The sequence below is a fragment of the Daldinia decipiens genome (genome assembly GCF_022478715.1).
Source record: "Daldinia decipiens strain CBS 113046 unplaced genomic scaffold F4813scaffold_15, whole genome shotgun sequence".
NCBI lineage: Eukaryota > Fungi > Ascomycota > Sordariomycetes > Xylariales > Hypoxylaceae > Daldinia > Daldinia decipiens.
Window position 1 is genome coordinate 603,309 of NW_026054558.1, and position 11,467 is coordinate 614,775.

The 11,467-nt window shown below is 47.4% G+C and overlaps 2 protein-coding genes across 2 annotated transcripts; one reads left to right on the top strand and one right to left on the bottom strand.

Moving 5' to 3' along the window:
* Window positions 1-245: 245 nt before the first annotated feature.
* F4813DRAFT_67212 (histidine phosphatase superfamily-domain-containing protein) lies at window positions 246-5,962 on the bottom strand. Its single transcript, XM_049248747.1, has 4 exons — window positions 4,648-5,962; window positions 1,558-4,589; window positions 1,055-1,497; window positions 246-944 (listed from the first exon to the last, which is right to left on the bottom strand). The coding sequence occupies exons 1-4, from the start codon at window positions 5,687-5,689 to the stop codon at window positions 551-553; spliced, it is 4,911 nt and encodes a 1,636-aa protein (XP_049099952.1). The 5' UTR covers window positions 5,690-5,962; the 3' UTR covers window positions 246-550.
* A 900-nt stretch (window positions 5,963-6,862) lies between these two features.
* On the top strand, window positions 6,863-10,801 carry F4813DRAFT_358717 (WD domain-containing protein). Its single transcript, XM_049243261.1, has 3 exons — window positions 6,863-7,101; window positions 7,168-9,847; window positions 9,907-10,801. Exons 1-3 carry the CDS (start codon window positions 6,991-6,993, stop codon window positions 10,242-10,244), a joined length of 3,129 nt encoding a protein of 1,042 aa, XP_049099953.1. The 5' UTR covers window positions 6,863-6,990; the 3' UTR covers window positions 10,245-10,801.
* The last annotated feature ends 666 nt before the right edge of the window (window positions 10,802-11,467 follow it).

Consider the following 11,467-nt stretch of genomic DNA (forward strand, 5'->3'; position numbering starts at 1 on the left):
CTATTCGTGCTAACAATTCCAATACATGCAGGTGGTCTCTAATTCGTAATAAATCATCTGTCATGCTGACACACGTGGGTTCGGCTCGCTACGGTTCGCTTATCATGTTATGTTCCTCGTCTAACAAATTACAAGCGTACCTATCTGCGCATAACATATGTACCTCATAATAACGCCCCGTCATATTTTAATTTTCGGTAGCGATGAATACGTGCATTACATATCTAACTAACCTAGGTACATACTAAGATGACTACGAAAAGAGAAAAGAGAAAAAAAAAGGGTCCGTTTTAGACGCACGTCATGATGCTTATCTCAGGTCTATTTCCTTTCTTGACCTCGCTGCATGTAATGCTTGTCTTACTCGTTCGACCCCCCGGCCCCCTTACGAGAATTTTCTCACCGCCCACAGGCGGACGAAGGGCGAGGAGGGGGGCGGCCATATCATTGACAAATGTCCCCGTAGCATATCTCCCCTCCTATTAATCCACCGGTTCCTCATCCGGATTCCGTGCCGCTCTTGCAGGAGACAGACAGAAAAAAAAAATCATCATCCCGTCTTAGTGGTATCAGGGTCGACAGTGGTGGTAGTGGTGGTGGTGCCTGCGTCCTTGGTACCTTCTGATTCAGGGGCCGTTGTTCCCGCTGTATCCGCGGCCGGAGGCAGATCAGCCGCATTATTAATCGTTGCAACGGGAGGCGGAAGAGATGTCTGCTGCTCATCATTAATAGTCGACGCCTCAGTGTCGTCACCGCGCGGATCGGCCTTCGCAGGCGAGGACCGCGAGGAGCCCAGCGCTTTCATCTCGAGACCTTCAGTTTCGGTTTCGTTGCCACCGGGATCCTTCTCGAGGCATTCCGCCTCGGAATTTTGCCGCTCCTTCTCTTGGAACGTGAAGGCGTCTGAGAGGTTGACCGCGAGGAAAGTCTTGGGTAATTTGACCCTATTGGTTACCGTGAGTCAGCTGTCCTGCTGTGATGATGATGAAGAGGGAGGTATTCTCTCGTGGTATGACGTCGGGGCTACGTCGTGGAAAGAAAAAAAAATACTTACTGATGGAACTTGGCTCTGAGCGTCTCGATGACCTTCTTCCAATCCGCGTGAGGTGTCAGGCTCCTGCGCGGTGCACATCCTATACAGTGTTTACTGTCTAGTTGGATGTCCAAGGGGTCGAAAATATGGCAACCGGGGCTGATGGTGATGCGGATGCTGTAGTTGAAGGTAGGCTGATCGACGAGGGATGCATCTACTGGGAGTTTAGTCTCGGATTCGTATAGCTCGAAGCAGATCTGCGAGAGATAATCAAGTTCAGGGATCGTCCTGCGGTTGATTTTCGTTTCGATACCACCCTCGAGGATACAGTTTAGCAACGTGTAGATGTGTGATTCCTTGGTGAAATAGAAGAATGACTTGGCGTCATCAGACGCCTGCATCTCTTCGAGGTCTTGGACGATCTCCTTGAGCAAGGGGAGTGATGTCAGGAGTCCGATTTCGAGCTGCAATACTGCGTCAGTCATATATATATACCTGCCTAAAACGAATAGAGATGAACACACCTTTTCGCTGTCTGAAATGCCATACTCCTGCGGGCAGATGAAGTCAAACAGAACTTTGGCAAGCTGGTAAAGTTCCCGCAGAGGTTCGAAACATTCGTCTGTCTTTGCTTTGGTCTGGTTGTTACCTTTAGGTAAGTGAAAATATTCGGCAGGTCTGTCAACCTCATGAGGATGTTTCATCCATGACCTCCTTCGGAAAATACGCTTCATGGTCTTCTCCGACCTCTCGGTCCTCTCCGGCCGGTCCGACTTATCCACCTTATCCCCAGGCGACGAGCCAAGGACTTGGCTCTTGTCTGACTTGTCGTCGGCTGTTTTGCCGCCTTCTTCGGATTCCTTCGGTGAGGCTTTGCCCTCGCGGCTTATGGTGATGCTAAATTCTTCCTCTAGCATATGCTTTGGCGGAGTGAAGACCCATTCGAGAAATTGTCGATTGTGTAAGGCGTCAAACTTCATCGTATCGTACAATTCTGAGATCTTGCTGGGATCAACCTTCTCGTGATCGCAGAATTCCGCAAAGAGTTTTTCCCAACGCTCGCGAAACAATTCCGCATCCTCGCCACAGCACCAGCGAGCTTGGATGCCGTTGATAGCATTGGCTTGAGAAAGTGACGAGGTAACAGATGTACTAGAACTCTCGCTATGAGTCTTATCTGAGCTCGGGGTATTGATAGCGTTGAGGGAATTTACAGCGCCAGTTTGCAGTTTGCTATAATTGTGCTGCATTACGCGACGATGAAAGTTCATCAGCTGCACCACTCGCGTTTGCACTTCAGAAGGCTCTGGCATTCCCTCTGGCCAAGCAAACTGGGATGGCCGCTCGTTCCCCTTTCGCAATAGACCCTTGAGCTTCTTCTTGACTTTATCCATCTCGTCCTTGGCCGCGTTGGAATCATCCAACAAATCCTTCCGTATTGTAATAAAGTCTTCTGGAAGGTCATTCTTCTCTATAAACGATGCTGCCCAAATCTGTGCACTAGCTGTAACTCGTCTCTCAGAGCTACTAAACACGTGAACTTGGTCCAGAATATCACGATTTAGCAGAAGATAGTCATTACGCATATTTTGTGCTAACTCTTGCGCCTGGTAACGTGCCGAGTGAGTCGGCTCGCCTCCCCACTTGACAATAAGCTGCAACTTATCTAAAACGAAACTGTTGTCGGCTGCGGTGAATTTGGACATCGTTACCCCTGACATGGAATCTTGGCGTCGCGGGGGGTGTTTCGGCTGTTGTTCAGAGTCAGATACGACTACTTCCGACGGATCAGGCCGGCGCTGACCGTCTTCGGCTTCCAGTTGCTCTTTTACCGGGGGTTGGTCCGGTTCCTTTTTAGCTTCTGCTTCCTGAGGTGGGGTTTCTACAATTTCAGACTCCATCTTTACTCCCTCGGTGACTTTAGGAGTTGATTCGTTCATCTCGGCCGTTTTCTTCTTACGAAACATCGGCTTGATTTGAACTTTTGTGCCTGCCCACCCCCCTTTCTTAACTAACACATTACGAAGGGACTTGAGCTTATTTCGGTCCTCCTCGCCGGCCTTCAAAGCCAAGTCGACCGCATCGAGGACGCTAGCTAAGGCAGGCTCTCCAATAAGGAGAACCTCTTCTTGGTGGCCTTTTAGAAGGTCGATAAATGGCTGTGTGTGAAAGGTAAACTTGTACTTCTGTTTCGGAGTACGGTCTGCATGTCGAATGACCGAGACCATCCCTTTGAGCTTCCACGAGTGTTTGGGGGGAGGGGGAGGCGGTGTCGGTTCTTCTAGGTGGTCAGCTTGCTCCTCTGCTTTACTTGAGGGTGTAGCCGGAAGAGTTGAAGGGGCCGTAGTCGGTAAGCTGCTTGCAGCAGAGCCACCTGTAAGGTAAGTTATAGGACTAATGATTCCATTTTGCAGTCTTGTTGCGAGACCCGCCACTCCCGTATCAGACTTGGGCGGCGAGGCGTTTGCTGCGCTCTGTTCATCCTTACTTTCTTTATTCTCTTCGGGGGAAAGTGTGCCTACGCTTCCTGCGGACTTTGGCTGTCTTGTGCTAACTACCGCATCTTTTTCCTTGCCACTAAAAATGGCTTGCTTTAGTGGATCGCCAATGTCGGAAATAGTAGGCGATGGGAGAGGCGGCGTTGGCCCCCCACGACGAATCTTCTCCTTGATAAAGATATCCTTCAAGATACTCGCACAGTGATCGTAATAGGTTTCGTTATCTTTGACAAAGCTCCAACCGTTGACATCTATGACATAACTTTTACCACCTGCTCGAAGTAGATCGAACCCGCAGACGCGTTGTCCAAACGTATTGGCGATCTTGCTTGCAATCTCCTTCTCTTCCGGGCCCAACGAGGTGACATAACGTATTTCTTTGCCATGCGTATTGCGCCGAACGATACCATCTACGACAGGGGACTTTCTTGTCTCGGCATGGCAGTAATGCGGTCCAACGGTGTAGGCCTTTACATCTTCTGCGTTATCTACCTGCATAAACTTCTCATAAATGAAGCTACCCTCTGGCTCGGTAATAGCACGGGGAATAATAAGATCTTTGACAAACTCCGAGCTTTTGTTACCAATTTTCCTGAAGAGTTTACGGGCACCCCCGCCAGAAGATTTTGGGAAATAGATAATAATGTTGTGGTCTTCGCCGCTGGTTGGCTTCTCAACAAATGGCTTCTTTAATAGGGCACCGTCTACGCTTAAGATGTCTCCATCGTCAAGCAACTCTACCTTGCGGGGGAAACGATAATTTTCTGGTCCGCTAGGCTCAAGGGTAATGCCGGTAACATCTTTTATATGTTTTGCAACATCCGTGTTTAGCAAACTCGGCCCGCCGTCGCGATTTATTTCGATTCGTTTCGGGGTTGGTACTTCGATCTTGTCAAGTATTCGCAGGCAGAGCCGCCTATCCCAAAGTACCTTTTGCATCGGCACATCATTAACACAGAACGGTTTTCGAGCTTTAACATAGGCTATAGCCTTTTCCAAAGGAAAGCCATCTGAATAGAAAGATATTAAGTAATCGCATATCGGCCAGTTTTCCACTTCTGTTCTGTTGTTAGTATTCTGAGCCACCTCACTTTATTACCAATGGCGTATCCTTACCTTCGTCTAAAATTGTCTTATCCCCGAACACTATAACATCGAATTCACGGTTTGAAATTAATCTGTTAAGAATATTCCTGCTCGGTTTGCTTCTGGCTTTAGCATCCAGCGCGCAAACACCAATAATACCCCATGGTGCTGGTTTAACCTCTTCCTTCTCTTTCACGTGAGGACCTCGCTCGCTGCTAGGGCTGTGGCTACTATTAGCAGTACTGCCGCTCAATCGCCGCTTAGCCCTGCTTCGAGATCGGGTCACCTGGGGCCGAGGAGCTGGGTTCGGCGCAGGTACAGGGTTCCGCTTGACGAGGTCCAGAGGATTGGTATGATGGGTTTCCCGCGGAGTTAACTGAGGGCCGCTAACAGGGTTCGGGTTATTCGAGTTAGAAGATGTGGTGACTGTTACGTTAGACACGCCAGACTCGGATTGACCTGGGGATGGACCCAAGCCTTTGCCAGAAGCCATGATGCCCGATACGGTGCGTTGAATACCGCCGCCGTCCGAGCCGTTTGTGGAGGGAGCAGAGCTTGCAACACCACGAGACGATGCAAGAGAGAAGACGGAAGAGACAGAAATGCGTTTCCCGACCTCGTGCTCTGAGGACGAGGAGGGTATATTTACTGCAGGTTCCGGTAGTTGGCAAGGTGAAGTTGTGTCAGGAACAGAATGACCGGGCTGCTGTTTCGGGGTATTCTCGATGTCGTCGATAGCAACCTCGTCGGTTGTAGCAGTACTAGTGTGAAAGTCTTCATTCCAGGTATTGGAACTGAATGACTCGCGTGTACGGTGAGGAGATGAAGGAAGATGGGGCGGCTTTGATGGCCTAGCTAGAGGTGGCATGGACAAGCTCGCGGGTTCGACTGATACATCGGTAGTCCCAAGAGGCTCGGCATGTCGACTTTTCCCGCTTGCCATGGAACTGGCGATGCTACTAGCTACAGAGGATGGTGAGCGGGTGCGGGAGTGTGAAAATGACCAGGAAAGTCTCTTGCTAGAACCGCTTAGGCTGCGACCCGACTTGTTATTAGTATTATTAGTCTCCATCCTACATGTATGTTCCTAGGACGAACGACCCATAGAGTCTAAAAATCTGTATAGTGGTAAAGTGTACTCGGTACTCGGTACTCGGCAAGTCTGACCGTTTACTGCAGTGTTTCGTCATTCGATAAGTTCCAAGTACCTATCGGCCTGTCGGCGTGGCTAGATAAAACCTTGGATGCTCAACTTCCCACTTCTTTCTTCTCGTAGTAACTCCTAGGCAAGACCTCTACGATCAACCTATAAAGGAATCCAATGTTCGGGTCTTGCTACTGAGTTTATTGCGCATGTGTGAAACTATAAATTATTCGTTAGGAGGAACGGAACTGGGTTAATGGGCTCAGTGTTCAGTGCTCAGTGCTCAGTGTCCCCTCGAAAGAAATATAAAGAAATATCGATTCGGGCCCCGATTTATTTTTAGTTTGCCGCGACTTCGTAAGTGTTGGAAGTAATGTTGGAAGTGGGTTGCAAATACGGCAATTCGGAATATCAAGCGTCAGGGATACACTGCATTATGAACTTCATTGGATCATTGGAAGCTCAGATACTGTAATTATGGAATTTTGTATAGTGGGAATTCTGTAAACCGCATCATTATCATTGGCAATATGATAAGGTACCTCATGGTGGCGTCTTGAGCACATGCCAATGACATGACGTCCAATGCCAAGGTCACAAGGGTAATCAGCCAATAGCATGGAAGAATTGAGGTGGTGTGGCACTCAGTACAACGCTTAGTTTTGTTGTTTTCAACAGGTATTAAGGCGGTGAAAGTAGGAAACAATTGCCTTAAGTACATAAGGTGTTATTAGGATACTGGTATTGATAGTTATCGATAATGATAAGAATTACAGCATTGAAGCTAAGCATATGTACGGATTATGGAGGTACCTTAGATCCCTAGGTATTGAAGTTGAGTAGGTAATTTGTAATAATAAGAGAATCGTTATAAACACAATTGCTAAAGTTATTTGTTACTAGAGTTAATTGCAGTAGTTGTAGATTCTCCCTATAAGTTTCAAATATAAAAGCTCTATCAATATGTAGCAGTCGTACATATCTACCTCTTTACCAGTAGCTTGGGATAAGATCTAGGTAGGTACCTACCTAGTGGGGCCAAGGTACCTAGTACAAGACGCCAAAAATACTTCGCGCTGTTCCGTCCTAAGAAAAAAAAAACCTCCATTTACAAACGGCTCTAAGCAGTCGTTGCGCTGCGATTCTTAGATGCGACTACAAAAGCCCTGGCAGTTAAAGCGCAATTCAAATAGGTGCTAACCGATTATTCCGATGAATAATTCTCTATAATGCCTCATTCAGAGCCAGAAGGACCACTAGTCAAGCGTCAGAAGCTCAATTCTGTCGCAAAATCCGAATCATCCACATCGCAACAGTCTAGGATCTTCGCTCCATATCGGGTATGTTCTATGTTCAAACACTCTTGGAACCGCAATGACCATACCTAGTTCTAATGCAGTATTAAGACAATCGGCCTCGTTTCTCCTACTAATGTGCCCTTCACCTCTGTTCCTCTCGGAAAAACCACCTTCCAGGTTACAACGTCTATAGGCCGCTCGCTCCAGATTTATGACCTTAAACGCGGCCTCAATCTCGTCTTCATAACTCGACCTCAGACGCCAAGTACCATCACGGCGACATGCGCTTGGAAACAGAAGGTATTTGTTGCCTGGGGCGACTCCCAAGATGGCTCCTCTCAGGGTATATGGGTTTTCCAGAGAGGGAAGAAAGTCGGCGGGTTAGAACTTCCCTCTGATCTACACCAGCCCATTAAGCAGATTCTCGTTTTCGGATCTTGGATTGTTGCCTGTGGCTTGACAAGAATAGAAGTATGGAAGACGGCGACATTGGAACACTATACGACTCTTTTCACTATGGCTTCGAAAAAACTCGACAACGAACTCACCGGAGGTATATGTACTATGCCGACCTACTTAAATAAGATATTCGCCGGACGTCGGAACGGATGGGTTGAAATTTGGAACATCTCTACTGGAAAACTTATCTATACCATCCTACCTCCATCTCCAAGCTGCGGTGCTGTCACTTGCATGCAGCCAACACCTGCGCTTTCTTTAATGGCTATCTCATACGCAGAGGGGCCTTTGGTTATTCATAACGTACTCACAGACAAGAAGGTACTTGAGGTCAACGCAGGTACCGAGGATGCACCCGTGACTAGCATTTCATTTCGCACCGACGGTATGGGCGCAGGCCAGGATGGGCGCAAAGATGGCGTTATGGCGACAGCTACACAGTCAAGCGGCGATGTCACGTTTTGGGATCTTAACCAGGGTGGTAGGATTATGGGTATCCTTAGAAGCGCGCATAACCCTCCAATGCAAGAGGGGACATCGATTCGCGGAGGTGTAAGCAAAATTGAGTTCCTTGCCGGTCAGCCCGTCATTGTCACCAGTGGTAGAGACAATTCCTTAAAAACCTGGATATTCGATGAGACCCCATTTTCGCCTATACCACGAATACTACACACGAGGAGTGGCCATGCTGCATCAGTCACCAGTTTGCAATTCTTGCCGACTGATTTTGAAGGTGCTGAAGCAGGTAATAAATGGCTTCTTAGTGGTGGTAGGGATAGGAGCCTCTGGGGCTGGAGTCTTCGTCGAGACGGTCAAAGCACGGAATTGAGTCAGGGCAATATACGCAAGAAGGCTAAGAAATACGGTATTCTAGACAGCAGCACTCTAAGCCGTGGTCCAACTACCACGCTCGATGACTTAAAGGCGCCGGAGATCACATGCATAGCATGTTCTTTGAATAGGGATGGTGGCATGGGTGCCTTGCCCGGGAAGCAGGTGTTGTGGCAAAAGTCTCAAACTCAAAAGAAGCCTATAGACGCCGAGATTAGCGGTATGACGGGTTGGGAGAGCGTAGTTACAGCACACAAGGACGACCCGTTTGTTCGAACCTGGTTTTGGGGCCGAAAAAGAGCTGGAAGATGGGCATTCCAAACCGGCGACGGCGCAAACGTATCATCTGTGGCCATGAGCCCATGTGGGACCTTTGCTGTCGTTGGATCTGTTGGCGGATCTATTGATATGTTCAACCTTCAATCAGGACTACATCGCCAACGATTTCCGTCCAAGCTCACCCCGGCGCAGGCAAGACAAGTCAAAATGCAGCAGTTAAGACAGGCGGATACCGTCGTTCAGCTTCAAGCTCGATCCGCAACTGGTTTTGCACCAGGGATTGGAAAGCATACGAAAGCAGTCACCGGGATTGTTGTCGATTCAATGAACAAATATGTGATTAGCTGCTCCTTGGATGGCAAAGTAAAGTTCTGGGAATTCCTTACGGGAAATCTGCTTGAGGAAATCAACTGGGCTCCGATGACAGGAACCATAGGCTGCCGCTATCATGCTGCAAATGATCTCATAGCTTTTTCCTGCGACGACAACTCTATTCGGGTCGTAGATATTGAGACAAAACAAACTATTCGTGAATTCTGGGGATGCCAGGGCAGAATCAACGACTTTGTTTTCTCTAACGATGGCCGCTGGATAGTAGCTGCCTCTCAGGATGCTATAATACGAGTTTGGGATCTACCGACAGGCCACTTGATTGATGCTATTCGATTAGAAAAACCTTGCACCGCACTAGCCTTCTCGGCAACGGGAGAATATTTGGCTGCAGCCACTGAGGGAGAGTTGGGTGTTAACATATGGAATAACAAGGCTCTCTTCACACACGTTCCAACCCGGCAAATATCCGAAGATTCAATCAAGCAGATATCGGGACCGACGGCATCAGGAGAGGGAGGCCAGGGCTTACTCGAAGCAGCTTTTGAAGAAGCAGCCTCCCAAGAAGATGATGAAATCACCGCACCTGGCGTGGATCAGCTCAGTGCCGATATGATGACGCTAAGTCTAGTTCCGCGAAGCAGATGGCAAACACTATTACACTTGGACTTGATTAAGCAGAGGAACAAACCAACTGAAGCTCCAAAAGCTCCTGAAAAGGCTCCTTTTTTCCTGCCATCAGCAACCAACACCAGCGCGTCAAATCTAGGCGCAGCCCAGCCGAACACAGACCAAGCTCAGAGTCAATCGAGGATCACCCGTTTCGATCGGAACAGGGCAGAGCAAGTATTCACGAATAAACTGCAAGCGGGAGCTACTTCTGGAAATTGTGAGAGACATTGCCTATATCCTCTATACCATTATAATTCAAGAGCTAACTCTAATTAGTTGCCGAATTCATCGAGCATCTTAAATCTCTCTCTCCGGCTACGGCGGACCTAGAATTACGCTCTCTATCAACTGGGGACGATGATGAAACCAACGAGCTGCTTCATTTCATCCACGCTATGACCAGCCGCCTTGTGGCACGTCGTGACTACGAGCTCACCCAAGCCTGGATGGCTGTCTTCCTTCGTCTACATTTCGATTTGATCCTGGCGAGTGATACCCTAATGAGCGCACTGTCAGAATGGAAAAAACATCAGGCAGAAGAATGTAATAGATTAGACAATCTTGTTAGTTACTGCGGAGGAGTTGTGAACTTCCTAAGAAGCCCACGGACATAATTTTGAATTGCTACGTTAGATATATCTACCAATATTCAAATATGTACTTGGAAAGTCTTTTCGAATTAAATGAGGGAAACGAAGATGGTAGGACGATATATTAGCGAGATTGGTCAACGGCGTTTGCTTGCAAGGTTTTGATCTCTTGCTGATAGGGCGCCGAAGCGGGTAATTGCTTTTGCTAATTAGGTACCTAAGGCAGCTTCATTGCCTCATCCTAAACGATTCGACCAGATATAACCTAGAAGGCCTTTCTGCTCGATACATGTTTCTAAGCCCGAAGATGAGTGAACTACGTAATAGGGGTGAGAGGAGAGATAAATTATAACACACTGAGATGCAATTGTAGCCTAACGATTGTTCGAGCTAGCTCTAATACTCTATAAGGTAGCTACTTCGTCGTCATCGCTTAGCGGGTTTCCGCGATTATGAAATTTGAAGGCGCCCCGTAGATGTAGTTGGTGCTAATAGGGGTTGAATAAAGAGTTTATCTGAAATATAGAATGAGGTTTTTGCTGTGGGAGTAGGGATGACCATAATTACTAGGGAAATAGTAAGATACCGACAACTATAGTAGTTACCTACCTGATACGTATTTCTGAAATTATATATATTTTTATTCTATTGTTAAATGTAAGACTGTGTCTTAGATTGCTTTCTGCCATGGTCCTAGATGAGACATCTAGAATAGGTAACTATAGGGTATTCTTAGTGTATTATGTATAGCCACGGGTCTTCGTAGTTTACTAAAGGTTTAGAACTACTTGCGAAATAACAAAGTTGATTCCATACCTTCGAGACCTACCTTGTGATACCTGCTTCCAGTGCTACCAGCGCTGTGCGATGTTAAAGAGCACGAAACGTGTTTGTATGCCATTCTGTGCGTGGTTGTTTCCGTTGGTGTTGTGTTTTGGCTGTCATACACGTAAGGAGTGTAAGCACCTGAAACAACCTATGTTGTTTTAGTTTACCGACTTTGATATATCGATTCATGAAGGTCATCATGCATTCGCTTTCGAGGACATGCACGGTTCGCCTGAAGTCGTGAATAAGTCATTTCCACGCGTGTAACAAACCATCCACGTCCTAAAGTTGTGGGCGTGACACAGGTATACACTCCCCTTGTACCAACAAACCACGACATTTAAAGGGCTTAAAAGATATTAATTTAGGAATGGTGTAAAAGAAGTCGGCAAATCAGACTTGATTAAGTAAACAATGTA

Bases quoted from the DNA above. Each gene is read 5' to 3' on its own strand.
- F4813DRAFT_67212 (XM_049248747.1), bottom strand. From the start codon at position 5,689: ATGGAGACTAATAATACTAATAACAAGTCGGGTCGCAGCCTAAGCGGT. The intron at 4,590-4,647 runs GTAAGGATACGC...ACAACAGAACAG, and splicing joins TAAGACAATTTTAGACGAAG to AAGTGGAAAACTGGCCGATA. The intron at 1,498-1,557 runs GTGTGTTCATCT...GCAGTATTGCAG, and splicing joins GCATTTCAGACAGCGAAAAG to CTCGAAATCGGACTCCTGAC.
- F4813DRAFT_358717 (XM_049243261.1), top strand. From the start codon at position 6,991: ATGCCTCATTCAGAGCCAGAAGGACCACTAGTCAAGCGTCAGAAGCTC. The intron at 7,102-7,167 runs GTATGTTCTATG...TGCAGTATTAAG, and splicing joins GGATCTTCGCTCCATATCGG to ACAATCGGCCTCGTTTCTCC. The intron at 9,848-9,906 runs GTGAGAGACATT...AACTCTAATTAG, and splicing joins GGGAGCTACTTCTGGAAATT to TTGCCGAATTCATCGAGCAT.